Source organism: Mesocricetus auratus, unplaced genomic scaffold, assembly GCF_017639785.1.
Source record: "Mesocricetus auratus isolate SY011 unplaced genomic scaffold, BCM_Maur_2.0 Super-Scaffold_100707, whole genome shotgun sequence".
Classification (NCBI taxonomy): Eukaryota; Metazoa; Chordata; class Mammalia; order Rodentia; family Cricetidae; genus Mesocricetus; species Mesocricetus auratus.
Genome location: NW_024429269.1, coordinates 13,006,323 through 13,019,763, shown reverse-complemented (window position 1 = coordinate 13,019,763; position 13,441 = coordinate 13,006,323). Strand labels below are relative to the sequence as shown.

The following is a 13,441-nucleotide window of genomic DNA, read 5'->3' as shown; positions in this document are numbered from 1 at the left end:
CCCAATTCATTCACGAAATTTGAAACTGCATAAGTGTAGGGGCCACGAAACTAAGCAAGCTTTATCTCATGGGTGGCTGAGATGGCATTGTTACCTTCCAGCCACAATTCTCAGAATCAGGTCCTTCAAGAAGTGCCACATAAACCTCCAGCACAGTGTGACTCCATATGTCTGGGCCTAGATTGGCAGGTGTACTAAATAGCATCTTATAAAAAAAACAAAACAAAACACCAGTTTATTGTCAGCATAGGTGAAGACTGACTGCCTCCCCAGGCGCCCCAGCCTTCCTGCCTGGGCCTGGGGAACTTCTGTGTGGTGGTTCCCCATGTTGGGGCAATGTCCTTGCTCATCAGATTCCAGTCCCATTGCTCCTGGCCCAGGGCTAAGCTCCACCTCGAGATGCCATAGGTATGCTCTCCTCTAAGCGACTGTCACCTCCAGCGTCTGAGAAAACTCCACCTCCAGAGGCTGGGGCTACGTCCACTTGGATGACACCATGTACTTGGGAGAGCTGTGGGCTGTCCAGGCTGGCGATGAGCTGGCGGGGGCCTGGTCGCACAGGCACAAATGTCTGGCGCAGTGTGACCGTCTCATTACCCCCGATGTCCCTGTAGACAGAGACAGTGCCAGTGAGCCTTGGGTAACCAAGGGTAACCTCAAGAGCAAAGAGTGGCCAGGAAGGAAAGAGAGGTGGACCCATCCAGGCATTTCTGGGTTCAGCTGGCACCTACACCTACAACCTGCACAGAGCCTCCACCCCAGGCCACGCCCACACCAGCTGCCTCACTACAATCTCCCCAGCACCTGCTCCTCCAGCCCTGCTCCCCTGGACAGAGACTGCTGGTGAGCCACAGTAGCCACGGGCAGCGGCCTCGGGCTTTCATCCCCGCTGCCCTGACCTAAGCCACCCCATCTCACCAGAGTTTCAAGGCCAAGGGCACAGGAGAGCAAGACCTAGAGGCCCAGCCCGGATCCCAGATGCTTTCGTTTTTGCCAGAGCAGCAAGCTAAAGAAATGAGCCACAGTTGTCTTCAGAAAGAAGGCACAGCTTAACAGTTTCATGTACCAAATCAACAGAAGGATGCTGTTATCCAGGGCATGGACAATTGACTTTTTTTTTGTTGTTGTTCGTTTGTTTTTTTCAAGACAGGATTTCTTTGTGTAGCTCTGGCTGTCCTGGAACTCCTTCTGTAGACCAGGCTGGTCTTGAACTCACAGAGATCCCCCTACCTTTGCCTCCTGAGTGCTGGGATTAAAGGTGTGCGACACCACTACCTGGTGATAATTAACATTTTAAAACCGACATGTTCTTATATCTGTGTGTGTGTATATGTGTGTGTGTGTATGTGTGTGTGTGTATGTGTGTGTGTGTGTGTGTGTGTGTGAGAGAGAGAGAGAGAGAGAGAGAGAGAGAGAGAGAGAGAGAGAGAGAGAGAGAGAGAGAGAGAGAGAGAGCATAACCCCAACCAGTGTCCTCTCCTCAGGGAGCTCTGAAAATATATTCCCAGACGCCTCTGGCAATCAGGATTTCACCGGACTCACTGGCCATCTCCGAGTCTGCTAATCACTGGGAAGTGAACTAAATCCCTCAACGGCTGGGCTTCCTTGGCACTTACTGAAAGAGAGGTCAACTCCCTAACCTGACACACAGGCTCATTCTGACTCAGCTCCCGCCCTGGCACAGCTGCATCACCCACCATTCTTCTCTGGGCCCTCCCCATGGAGTATCTGTCTCTCCTTGCCCGAGAGCTCACCCCACCACGTTCCGCAGGGTGGACAGTGTCTGCCTTGAGCTCCTAGCTCTGCCAACTTCATCCCTACCCTTTCTCCAAGTCCTGGCTCACACCACTGTCTTAGCAAGGGCCCCCCTAAGGACCTCCTGTCCCCAAGAAATGAATCTTCTCCTTTTTTCTGGGCTCTTCCTTCAGCCTACTACTTTATTCTTTTACTTATAGTATCTTTTAGAAAGGGTCTCAGGTAGCCCAGGCTAGTCTCAAATTCATTATATGGCTGAGTCTGGCCTTGAATTTTCAACCCTTGAGTCTGTGCCTCTCCAGTACTACAATTACAGGTGTTTACCACCCCACCTGACACACATGGTTCATTTGCAGGGAGTCAGTTCGTGCCTGCTGGAATACCTGCTGATTCTTCCTAAGACTGTACCACTGACTCCCAGTCCCACCCATGCTTGCCTTGGGTCCCCCATCTTTGGCACTAGACCCCACGAAGTAGCCTGCCAAGGGAATGAGCCAGCATCTCTAATTCTGAAGGTGAGGGTTCCTGGGGTGAAGCACTTATCTTGGAGGCTGATTCTGAGGTCTCCCTGGACCATTGCTGGTTCGTAAGAAAGAATGAGTGCAGAGGAAACTGAGCTGGGCGTCATGATAGGAAGTGAGTCAAATCTAAACCGCAGCAGGTTACGCTTTGACTGGCTACACACTTGTGTTCCTTTTTCCCCATTTCTCTATTGATGGAATGCTAAGGGTTGCTTAACCTTACGATAACCTTCAAAAGTCTATTTTAATTGAGTTGTAGTATTTCAGAAGTTAACCTTTAGATTACAACCGCTAACACTACTCCCCTTGCCGTAATAAAAACCTGCTATCCACCTTCCAGGTAGGAATGTCAGAATCTTCCCTAGACTTGTTCTTATAGCCCAGGTTCTTATAGACTTGTTCTTATAGCCCTTGCCACACCCCTATTTTTTTTATGTCTGTCTATGCACCAGCAGAGGGCACCAGATCTCATTACAGATGGCTGTGAGCCATCATGTGGTGGCTGGGAATTGAACTCAGGACCTCTGGAAAAGCAGTCAGTGCTCTTAACCTCTGAGCCATCTCTCCAACCCTACACTCCTATTCTTGAGTTTAAGAACTGAGAGGAAGTCATTTGCAAAAACTGGGATGTCCGTTAACTGCTGGTTGGTAATGAAACTCTCCTTGGCAGTAGACATCTCAGATCTCGCTCCTCCTCCATCCCTCTCCATCCCTCATCTAAATGATACAGACATGATTGTCCATTTGTTTGTTTTCATTGGTAATTGATTTTAACTCTAAATTGCTTCAGCCTTTTCCCTAAAGTCAAACCTACTCTTCAAGAATGGACACCATTCTCCAGGACAGCCTCCAAAGCCACAGAGAGACCCTGTCTCGAAAAACAAAACAAAACAAAAAGCTCAGAGGTTAAGAACACAGGCTGCTCTTTCAGAGGTCCTGAGTTCAATTCCCAGCACCCACATGGTGGCTCACAACCATCTGTAATGAGATCTGGCTTGCATGGATACATGCAGGCAGAAAGCTGTATACATTAAAAAAAAAAATGGACACCACTAGCCACTAAAGGTTGAGAGTGTGATTCCGGTTCTGGGGAAAATTCCCAGGAACTCCCAACCTCCCTGGTGACACAGTCAACTGGAGGTGTGAGTCCTGGAATGTTTATTAAGTGGCCAGTCACCAGGCTGGCACACCTTGTGGTATAATTGGGTTCCATACCACAGCCTTTGATGAGTAAATGAGAGCAAAGTAACACCCATGTTGGAATCTGATACGTCCCCTCCAGGCTACCACGTGTCCTGAATGCTCTCTGCTCTAGGGTCATAGCAGCCAAGAAGCAGCAGCGTGTCCAAGGAAGGCCTGGCAGATCGGGCATCACCCAGGTAGAGAGGAGACCTTGGTTAAGGGGGTGGGGTGGACTGGCATTGCCAGGATGGGTACCACGCAAGGCTGCACACAAGAAAGAGGCAGCTCTTCTAGTGCCTAGCACAGTGGCCCTGTCCTTCCAGGGGAGCAGCTCAAGAGTCAAAGCCCTGGTGAGCCTGGCAAGGGTGCATGCCTCTCGGGAGCCCACGACAGAAGACCCCTTCCACGCGGGGTGAGCGCAACTGAGTGATGTCCCAGGACACACACCTTATACCTTGTCATCTGAGCGGCTAGGGACCCTTGCAGGGTCTACTTTTGCTATCAAAGCCCCTGAGTTACAGACTAGGCCAAAGAACAAGACCATAACCTCATCTTTGGCCTGATAACAAAAAGTGTAGCTACCAGCATAAGGTATGAGGGGAAAGGCAGGCCAGGTGGGCCGTCTACCCACAGCCTCTCTCTCAGAGCAGGACATCCACTCCTGTCAGGAGAAAGCTGCTTTTAGAAGGTCCTCTGCCTTCTTCCCTCCACGCTTTTCCTGGGAGGGATGGGCAACAATCTGACAGCTCCTGGCACAGGGACATGAGGGCTATGCGCCCTCACTGGGCCCAGAGCCTCACCCAGTGGAGACCAGATCCAAGCTGGCTGAGGGCCTGAGAGTCAGGGCTCACTTCTCAGAGAGATGTTCCTCAGTTCTCACGGCACACAGCAGGCCAAGCATCTGGGTGGGAAACAGAGCCTGCCCTTATGAGCTGTGAGAAGAGGCTTCCCCATTCCGAAGGTGGGGCGATGATGGCAACAATTGAAACTACCCTGTAATGGAGACTGACTATACCACATGCTGGACTAAATAGCCCGGGGCTGTGTTATCTTCTCTGGGCAAGTGAGCCCACACAGGCCTAGATGAGTGAAGGCACCTGGCCAAGGAAGCCCAGTCAGGAGCAGTGGGGCCGGGGCTTGAGCCTCACTCTTTTTTTTTTTTTTTTTTTTTTTTTTTTGGTTTTTCGAGACAGGGTTTCTCTGTGGCTTTGGAGGCTGTCCTGGAACTATCTCTTGTAGACCAGGCTGGCCTCGAACTCACAGAGATCCGCCTGCCTCTGCCTCCCGAGTGCTGGGATTAAAGGCGTGCGCCACCAACGCCCGGCTTGAGCCTCACTCTTTAGAGTTCACGCTCTCCCTTAATTACATGATGGCCTCCAGTGTTCTCTAAAGCCTGCGTGATCCCCACGTGAGACAAGATTCCTGAAAGTGCACGCTCACCACTTCTACATTTGGCAAGTGTTAGGGACGGGCTACTAATGATGCCGTGTGAGCTCCAGCTCCCTAATTAGGAGGTAAGCAGGGCGGGGACACTGTGCGGCACTCAGCAGGTCCTGAGCTCCGGGCTGAGTGGCCAGAGATTGCCAGCTGTCCCCGTGCTGCTCTGCCAGCTGTCCCCGTGCTGCTCTGCCAGCTGTCCCCGTGCTGCTCTGCCAGCTGTCCCCGTGCTGCTCTGCCAGCTGTCCCCGTGCTGCTCTGCCAGCTGTCCCCGTGCTGCTCTGCCAGCTGTCCCCGTGCTGCTCTGCCAGCTGTCCCCGTGCTGCTCTGCCAGCTGTCCCCGTGCTGCTCTGCCAGCTGTCCCCGTGCTGCTCTGCCAGCTGTCCCCGTGCTGCTCTGCCAGCTGTCCCCGTGCTGCTCTGCCAGCTGTCCCCGTGCTGCTCTGCCAGCTGTCCCCGTGCTGCTCTGCCAGCTGTCCCCGTGCTGCTCTGGGGGTCCTGACCAAAAAGAGAAGCAAAGCCAAGACTCAGGGTCCCCTGGGAGGAGGAAAGGCGGCAGCAGAGCTAGAGAAGCCAGGCTCACCCAACGTTGAGGACCTTAGGTCTCTGTAACCCAGAACCTTCGAGCCGGAAGACGACGTTGGTGAGGGTGATGGGCAGCGGGTTCTTGAACACGATCTGTACTTCACATTCCTGGCCAACAACTGCTGCTCCCAGTAACTGAGGGAAACAGAGATCCGCCCCTTATCAGAGACTTTGGCCAGACATGTAGAGCCCATACTTTTCATCCAAAGGAAAAACATGTTAGGATTGAAATCTTGCCAAGTCCCACATTTCTGTCCCTGATGGAAACCACCTCAAAAATCAGGGAGGAAAATTCATATCCATTCTACAACTTGAGGCTGCTACAGAATCGGACCTGAGAACCCATTTTACAGATGAGGAGACTAAGGCCAGGTCTGATCCTTAACTTTCCCCTAGAAGGCTCTTCAGGGCAACTTGCTTCAGGCTTAGTGTTCTCCCCTTGCCCATAATTTTCCTTAGCCTCAGGCTCCTGCTCCCTACTCATCCACTGGGTACCAGAAAGTCACACTCACCGTAAGAGAGAGGTCTGGGGTACGCAGACGGAAGGTGTGCTGCTTAGCTAGTACCTGCCCACTCTCCTTGACATGCCCTGAGACATTGAGCAACATTGCCCCCTGGTCCACAAGGTGGGGCTTGTATTCCTTGTAAGTCACAGGCATGGTCACAGAGTCCGCTGGGAGGAAAGTGCATAGCAATTACAGGCCTTCTTCCCCAGATAGTCTTCCCCAGAAGTGTTCCCTGATGCTGTAGGGCCTCCATGTCCCAAACCTAGGTGCCTGGACACCTAGGGGCAGAACTAGGGAGGGAGCATCATCCAGTGTCTGCTCTTGGGAGCAGGACTGGAGAGCAAGCATTATCCAGGAGACAGAGATGGGGGAAGCACCATCTGGGGCAGGGCTGGGGAGGGAGCACCATCTGGGGCAGGGCTGGGGAGGGAGCACCTTCTAAGGACAGGGTTAGGGAGGGAGCACCTTCTAAAGGCAGGGCTGGGGAAGGAACGGCACCGAGGTGCAGGGCTAGAGAAGGAGCACTTACACGCTCCTGGGGCCAGTGCCACTTCCTTCTTGGTCTCCTTGAAGGTAGGCCCAGTGACACCCGTGTAGTAGGTGACAGAGAGGTAGAGGTGCAGCTTTACGGTGCGGCGGCTGCCACCACGGTTGGTCAACACCACGCAGACTGCCAGATCCTGTCCCATCACGGCATCCTGTGCCTCCACCTGCATGGCCACGTCCTCAGCAGAGTCCCGGGTGGCATACACATTGGGTTTGCTGCCATGGGCGGCAGCCTTCTCCACGGCCTTCCGCTCTGCTTCTGAGCCTGGGGGTTGAGGTCAAAGGTGAGTTTAAGCCATTGCTGGGGCAGGCCAAGGCTCGGCAGGAACCCCAGCCTGGAGCTGGCTGAGCCTGGAGAACGCTACCTTCTGGGTGCTTGTAGATGTGGGTGATGTCCTCTCGCATGTTGGAGCTGATTGCCTTTGTGACAATGAGTGTGCCAATGGCCTTTTCCTCCACATACACAATCTTGAAGCTGCCATCGTCCTGTCGCTGCCAGTACACCTTATCACTGTTCACCTGCGGCAGAGCAAAGAGGAGCAGGCCTGACCCCCAGGGCCCCCCAGGGTCCCCAGCCCCAGGAGCTCCAGGCAGGACCTAGCTGGGAGAGTTTCCAAACTGAGCCAGCTGTAGTCAGAGAGCAGGGGGAAGGAGGCTCCTTGTAGCCCATTTTAGCATTAATAACAGTTTTCCCTTATGCGTATTCGCTGGCTTTACAACTTACGAAGCAGCCCCACATCCATTATCTCCTTTGATCCTGAGTACAGGAAGCAAGGTAGCCATTATTATCTCCTTTTTACAGCTGAGGAAACAGACTCTAGAATGAGTGACTTGCCAAGGTTACACAGCTAGTCAGTCAGCGGTGAAATCAGGACCAGAGGACTCAGGACGGAAGCCAGGGCTCTGGTAACTTCAGACTGTTTGCTGGAGGAGGCACCTGGAACCCAGCCCTCACCTCGGCAAAAATGAAGGGCGTGTCATACTTCATGTAGACTAAGCCATTCTTGATGGACTCCACGGAGCAGGGTCCACAGCAGAAGATGCCTGTGAAAAGAGGCAGGTGATGGGTCTAAGGAGGCCCAGAAGGCAGGGTGGGAATGGGAGGGAGGGCCTGTGACAGCCTGGCTAACAGCTAGACATACAGACAGCAAGCCGGGCTGTCCGCACACTCTCTGCACTGGCTGGCTGCTCTGTCCACCCACAATTCTCAGAGTTCAGGACCTCCTCCTCAGTCCTCCGTCACAATCAGTTCAGGGCCCATAATGGCTCTGGTTGACTGAGGGGGCAGTGATGCTATCATCACTATTTCAGACACTCCTCGGCTGTGCAGGACACTCTGACCTCCTCTCTGGGAAGCAGTTAGAAGGTGGGAAAGAAGAAACTGTCCTTATCGTACTCTGACAGAGGACAAGCTGGCTGCAATAGGCTGGCGGGATCAGGTTTTGGGGTGGGAACCCCCCCAAAGCAGAAATTTACTTTAAAAGCATCTAATAGAAAATAAACAACTTCATCTTATGTTATTCAATTCTATACTGTCTTCTTCTATGTACAGATTTATTACTTATTTATAACCTTTTCTTGTGTGTGTGTGTGTGTGCGCGCGCGCGCGCGCGTGCTGAGGATTGAACCCAGACCTAATTATGACTTTTTAGACATATGTATGTGTGCCCTTTAATTAATTATGTCTGGAACACATAAGTTAAAAAGCAAGTAGAATAATTGGCTTTTCAGGGGAAGGAAACCTCTTACTGAATATTATTGAATCATTTTTAAATTTTGATTTATCTGAGTATATTATTATAAATTATAAAATAAAATTAAGCCAAGGAAAATAAAGTAATGGCTGCATGGTGGTTCATTTGATAGGCTCATGGGAAGAACTGGAGGGTTGAAGGCTCTCCTACCAAGTCCTGGGATAGCACTCAGGAGTTTGAGAAGGCGTCAGGATGGGGTCCAGGCAAGGCCTGCCTTACCACTGCTGGTCTCTTGGGGTGTGGCATCTACAACCTGCCACCCATCGAAGCCTGACGGTAGATCTGGCCTCTTCATCCAGCAGTCATTCCACACATGGAAGTTCCTAGAGGGTCATGAGGGAGCTCTGGGCCTGAGGCTCCCACCCAGGTCCTCCCCAGTTACCATCCTTACCCCAGCTCAGCATCCAAGCTTCCGGCCATCTTTAGGACCAGTGGCAGCTACCCCTCATCCTGTGCTCACCAAACAGAATCGTGGTTCAGATGCTCAAGCGGCTTCATGTTCTCATCAAAGTAGATGTCCATAGTGAGGGACGTGTCTGTGTCGTGTGCAGAGTTGAAGTTGGTGACAGTACGGGTGGCAAGGCCCAGACATCGCAGCACTGTGGAGGAGGCAGGGTTAGGGGCTGGGGCAGAGGCTGGCCACAGGTGTGGCATCAGCAAGAAGGAAAGGCAGCTGGGTTTGCCAAGCTTGGAGGGACCTCCAGAGCTAGGGGTCAGAAGACCCAGGTGGACTTTGGGTTGCAAAGCCGTTTGCGTTACAAAGCCGCCTGCTCGCTTTAGGCCCTGACTGTTGCTTCTTTCTCTCCCTTAGGCCTCTCTTGGTTGTTAACACTAATTAATGATAATTAAGGCCATTCTATCATCCTCCCTCAGTGGCACCCTATCCTGTAGCCACAGCTGGGCTGGGCAGAAATGGAACCCTTCCCTCCTTACAGAGACCAGGCTATCCCTGGCCCATTCCCTCTACTACCTGTGGTGGTTACACCAGCAAAGACCCAGCATTGGCCATAGGGAACAGAATAGCCAGTGCGTAGGTAGCTAAGCAGGATCTCCACGCTGCCCACCCACGCTGAGGGGTTGGTGCCTCGAGAGTAATCGCCAGTCCAGTTCCCAATCAGGACTCCATTGTCATCCAGGGAGTTCACCTGCCCAGAAAAGACAGGGTGTGGCTGGATTCGGGGAGGTGCTCAGGATCTTCTGGATTCCCAGCCCCTAACCCTGCAACCTCAAGAACTAGACATCAACCCAAGCCCCGCCCACCCCTCCCCCAACACACCTGCCCCCCCACGCCCCTTGCTGTAACACTGGAATGTGAATACTGGGTGTGCCAAGTTTGGGGCTTGGCCCCACATTCCAAAGGAGCTGGAACAGAAAGCGTGAAAGGTGGAGCGGGGTGCAGGCAGGGGAGGGAAGGGGGATGAAACTTCTTTCCCTTAACCCCCCCCCTCAGGGACAGGGATGGGAAACCCTGAAAGGAAGACACAGATGGAAGGGTGCTCACCATGGCTGAGATGACCCGGCAGACGCTGACGGGGTCCCCACGACCTCCATACGGCATCCCCCTGCGATCCAGGATATACAAACAGGCATCCAGCACCCCATGATCAAACTGGAAGGAAGGAAGGCAGAGGTGAGCCCAGCCCCTCGAAGTGATGCTCACACCACAGGCTAGCATCCTGCTCGGCGCCCGGCTTCCACCTCCCTTGAGTACACAAGACCCAGCCCAGCGTACCTGGCCATAATTCCAGGTCCGTTCGCCGATCTGCGCTTCGGTTCCATAGTAGATTCGCCCAGACTCATTGAGCACGTATTCTTGCCTCCAGTCCTCATGGTCCACATATACTAAGTCCTCTGTATCCCCAAAGAGCACATGGCAAATTCTATCCATTTTCTTCCCGGGCCCTACCTTCCCCTTAGCCAGGTCTGCAGAGCTCATACCCACAGGAGAAAGGGGGCGGGGCGGGGCCTCTCCTAGCCTGACAGGACTGGTGGTGGCCAGGTCCTTCATCAGGAGAAGTGAGGTAGGTTTCTGTCCTACAGTGGGCCTCTGGCTCCGCTCCTGGACAATGGGGGAGTCTTTGCCTACAACCAGATGCTCAGGCGCCCACCTGGATCCCAGAAAAGGAAGCCCTGATCTACCTGCCCTCTGCTCTTGACCTCAGCTGGTTTACCTGGGCACCAGGGGTTGAAGAGGATGTAGATCTCATTGCGGGGGTCAAAGGGCAACTGGAACTCCCCAGCTTCTGAGCGTGTGCGGACAGTGAATTGAAATTTGCCGATGATGGCATTAGGGGAGGTATGGACGCGTAGGTTTAGGTTGTGTCCACTGGTCTTGGTCACTTGGGCCTTCCAGCCATCGCTGCCCCCTTTGCCCACCGGGATGATCACGTGGGTACCCTTGCCCACCTCGGGATTGTTTCCTAGAGTGACAAAATCAGCATGCAGGCAGTGAGAGAGTTACTCTGGAAGTGGGAGAGACACTTCATTCAGCCCCACCCAAAACGTCTATGAGCCAATTTGTGTGTCCCTAAGTAGGGTTACCACATCAGCCTGTGACAACGTCCTCAGAGCAGCATAGTGGCCGCCCCATACTCTCCTGCGTGTCAGGGCAGAGCCCCAATCCGACATCCCAAACCTGTTCCCCTGACAATGAACTCAAGTAGGGAGGGGTACGGGGCCACTGCCACCCTCTGGCTCCTTCACTGCCCCACTGGGCTGAGGGAAAATTGAGTTGAGTCCATTTGCCCCATAGGAAGGATCGCTCCAGACACCAAAGGGCAGCGTGGCCTGCTCCCTGGGGTCACAGCTTCTGGAGCCCAGAGCATTTCTGGAGGTGGTAGGGGTACCTGGGAAATTAGAGGCTGGGGCGTGCATGGCTGGGCTGTAATCAAAGGGTAAGAAGAGTCGCCCGCCCCCAGCAGCTGCATAATCACCAGCCTGGGCGGTCAACGATCACCAAGCGACATGAGGAGGGAGGCACCTGCCTTGGGCCATGGCATGAAGAGGCAGAGAGACAGAGAGACAGACACATGGGGGCCAGGGCAATGAACGAGCAAGACCCAGAAAGAAGGGCGCACAGAGGCTAGCCGGAAGAGGGTGTGCTGTGAGGTAGATGCCCCTGGAGGCTTGCGGAAAACCAGCTGGGGGGACCGCAGCCCCAAGACCTCCCTGAGAGCATCACTGAGGATCTTGCACCTGCCTCTTTTGGCAGAGGTGAGGCGTGCCAGGGAGGAGCCTAAAGACCTCTGTAACCTAACAGCAGCCCTTCTTCCAACAAGCCCAGGCCCCTCTTCTCCTTCCAGGCCCCACTCACCGATGAGAAGCTCAAGGGCAATGCGATCAGAGGACTCGTATTCTCGGTTCAGGAAGAGAACCAAGTGGAAGGGCTGCCCACGGCGCACGATCAGGTCGTCATACTCAAACTCATCCGTGTGGTGCTCTCGGCGGTTCTGGTCCGAGCGTGAGCACAGCAGATCCACACCAGTCACGACCAGCATTCCCTCTGTAAGGCCACATTCCTGGGTCAGGGAAGAGTCCACAAGGAGCCCAGACCTCCCGCAGAAGCCTTTACCCCAACCCCCCCCCGCCGTCCCAAGGTGCCACGATAAATCCCAGCCTCACCTCGGATGGTGCCATCTCCAGCTGCGTTTACAGCACTGCCCCGAGACTCGGGTCTCCGGCCACCCCGAGAGCTGGACCCTCGGCTTCTGGAGCCGGAAGGTTCAGGCCCCCAGTCATCATCAGCTCTGTTCCCGCACGAGCAGCAGCCGCAGCAGCGAGCCCAGAAGGAGCGGCCTCCTCCTCGGCGGGAACGCGAGCGCCTGTCTGGCTCCGGCTCCGGCTCTGGCGACGGTGTGGTGGGGGGCTGCCAGGGGCTCCCACCCCAGCGGCCCACGTCTGAGCGAGGACCTTCCATTGCGCCTGCGAAGATGCAGGAGTGCTCTAACCCATCCAGAACTCCTGTGCCCAGCATGCCCATCCCACCCATCCAGAAACTCTTCAGATAAACTGGTTCCGTACCAGCTAGGTGACTGAGATAATGTTATTCTAACCCCCCCCCAAAGACCCCATCCAGTCACCCAGAGAAAGCACCCCATACTGCAGAGAAAAACCCTCTCTTCACCTCTGCCACAGACACTCCCAAATCACATCCAAAACCAATGTCCAGCAGAGGAGCCCCCGAGGCTCCATCTGAGGAAATGCACTGTTCCCTAAGCGTACACCTGTCACAGCTCCAAACCCCAATCACCATGCCGGACCCTTTAGAGGTCCAGCCTCGAGCACCATTCAGCAGAGCTCATCCCCTAAAGACAGGGTAGGTGGCTTAGGGGGCAGGGCCCCCCACATTCCTCACGTCGAGGCAAACTTCAGCAGCGCTGTGGAGAGGACACAGCAGGCGCAAGCAGAGAATGCCCCACGAAAACAGGGTCTCGGCCCACAGCGGCCCACAGCGGCCCACAGCAGGTACGCACTGAAGAGCCGCCTTTCTGAGCTTGGGCTTGTCCCAACGGCGAGACCTGCTGCGGCTCAGCAGCGAGGTGCACGCTGGAGCCTCTCACCTGGCAGCGGTGTTGGTGATGGCACCACTGGGCCCCGGGCCCGGGTGGAGCAGGTCAGGGCTTATGGGACGGGACCGACAGGCTGGACGCAGCCACGCGAGTGGAAGGTGTGGGGCGGGCCGGGGAAGTGGTTTATGAGGGGACGGTGGGCGGGGCCGAGCTTCTGGGAAAAGGGGTAGGGTAGTTGCTTCATCCCTCTGTCCGGTCAAGAGGCTAGTCTCTGGGGGTTGTCCCCAAGTAGGGGCGGGACTTTCTCCTTTCTAGGAACTGAGATCACGCTGAGGGGGTAGGCTCAACTCCTGTCAGACCTGGGGCCGAGGTGGAAATGGAAGGATTTCGGTGCTGGACCCCAACGCCAACTTGATCCTTGACACACAGCGGGTTCAGAGAGCATAGAGGGTCTCCTCTTCCTCTCACAGCCCCGTGGGGCAGACTTATTTCCAAGCAGGAGACACTCACTTTTGCTCTCATAGGCCCTCCGCTGCCAACCTCTCTTGTGGTACCCAGCAGGCTTGGCCTTGTGGAACTGGTCCTTGAGCCTGGAACTCATTTTTGCCAGGAAGATCCCAGTATCCAAGGCTGCAGACAGATGACATC

General features: G+C 54.5%; 1 protein-coding gene across 1 annotated transcript; it reads right to left on the bottom strand.

Moving 5' to 3' along the window:
• Positions 1 to 209: 209 nt before the first annotated feature.
• On the bottom strand, positions 210 to 12,969 carry Tgm1 (transglutaminase 1). The gene is made up of 15 exons (XM_021236235.2): positions 12,845 to 12,969; positions 11,907 to 12,206; positions 11,599 to 11,787; positions 10,457 to 10,705; positions 10,018 to 10,136; positions 9,787 to 9,894; positions 9,256 to 9,430; positions 8,746 to 8,884; positions 8,505 to 8,608; positions 7,487 to 7,575; positions 6,897 to 7,050; positions 6,515 to 6,796; positions 5,992 to 6,152; positions 5,478 to 5,614; positions 210 to 608 (listed from the first exon to the last, which is right to left on the bottom strand). The coding sequence occupies exons 2-15, from the start codon at positions 12,199 to 12,201 to the stop codon at positions 383 to 385; spliced, it is 2,427 nt and encodes an 808-aa protein (XP_021091894.1). The 5' UTR covers positions 12,202 to 12,206; positions 12,845 to 12,969; the 3' UTR covers positions 210 to 382.
• Between the last annotated feature and the right edge of the window lie 472 nt (positions 12,970 to 13,441).

Excerpts from the sequence above, each read along its gene's own strand:
- Tgm1 (XM_021236235.2), bottom strand. The coding sequence starts at position 12,201 with ATGGAAGGTCCTCGCTCAGACGTGGGCCGCTGGGGTGGGAGCCCCTGG. Across the intron at positions 7,576-8,504 it reads ACCCCAAGAGACCAGCAGTG|GCATCTTCTGCTGTGGACCC; the intron begins GTAAGGCAGGCC and ends CTCTTTTCACAG. Across the intron at positions 7,051-7,486 it reads CGCCCTTCATTTTTGCCGAG|GTGAACAGTGATAAGGTGTA; the intron begins GTGAGGGCTGGG and ends GCTCTGCCGCAG.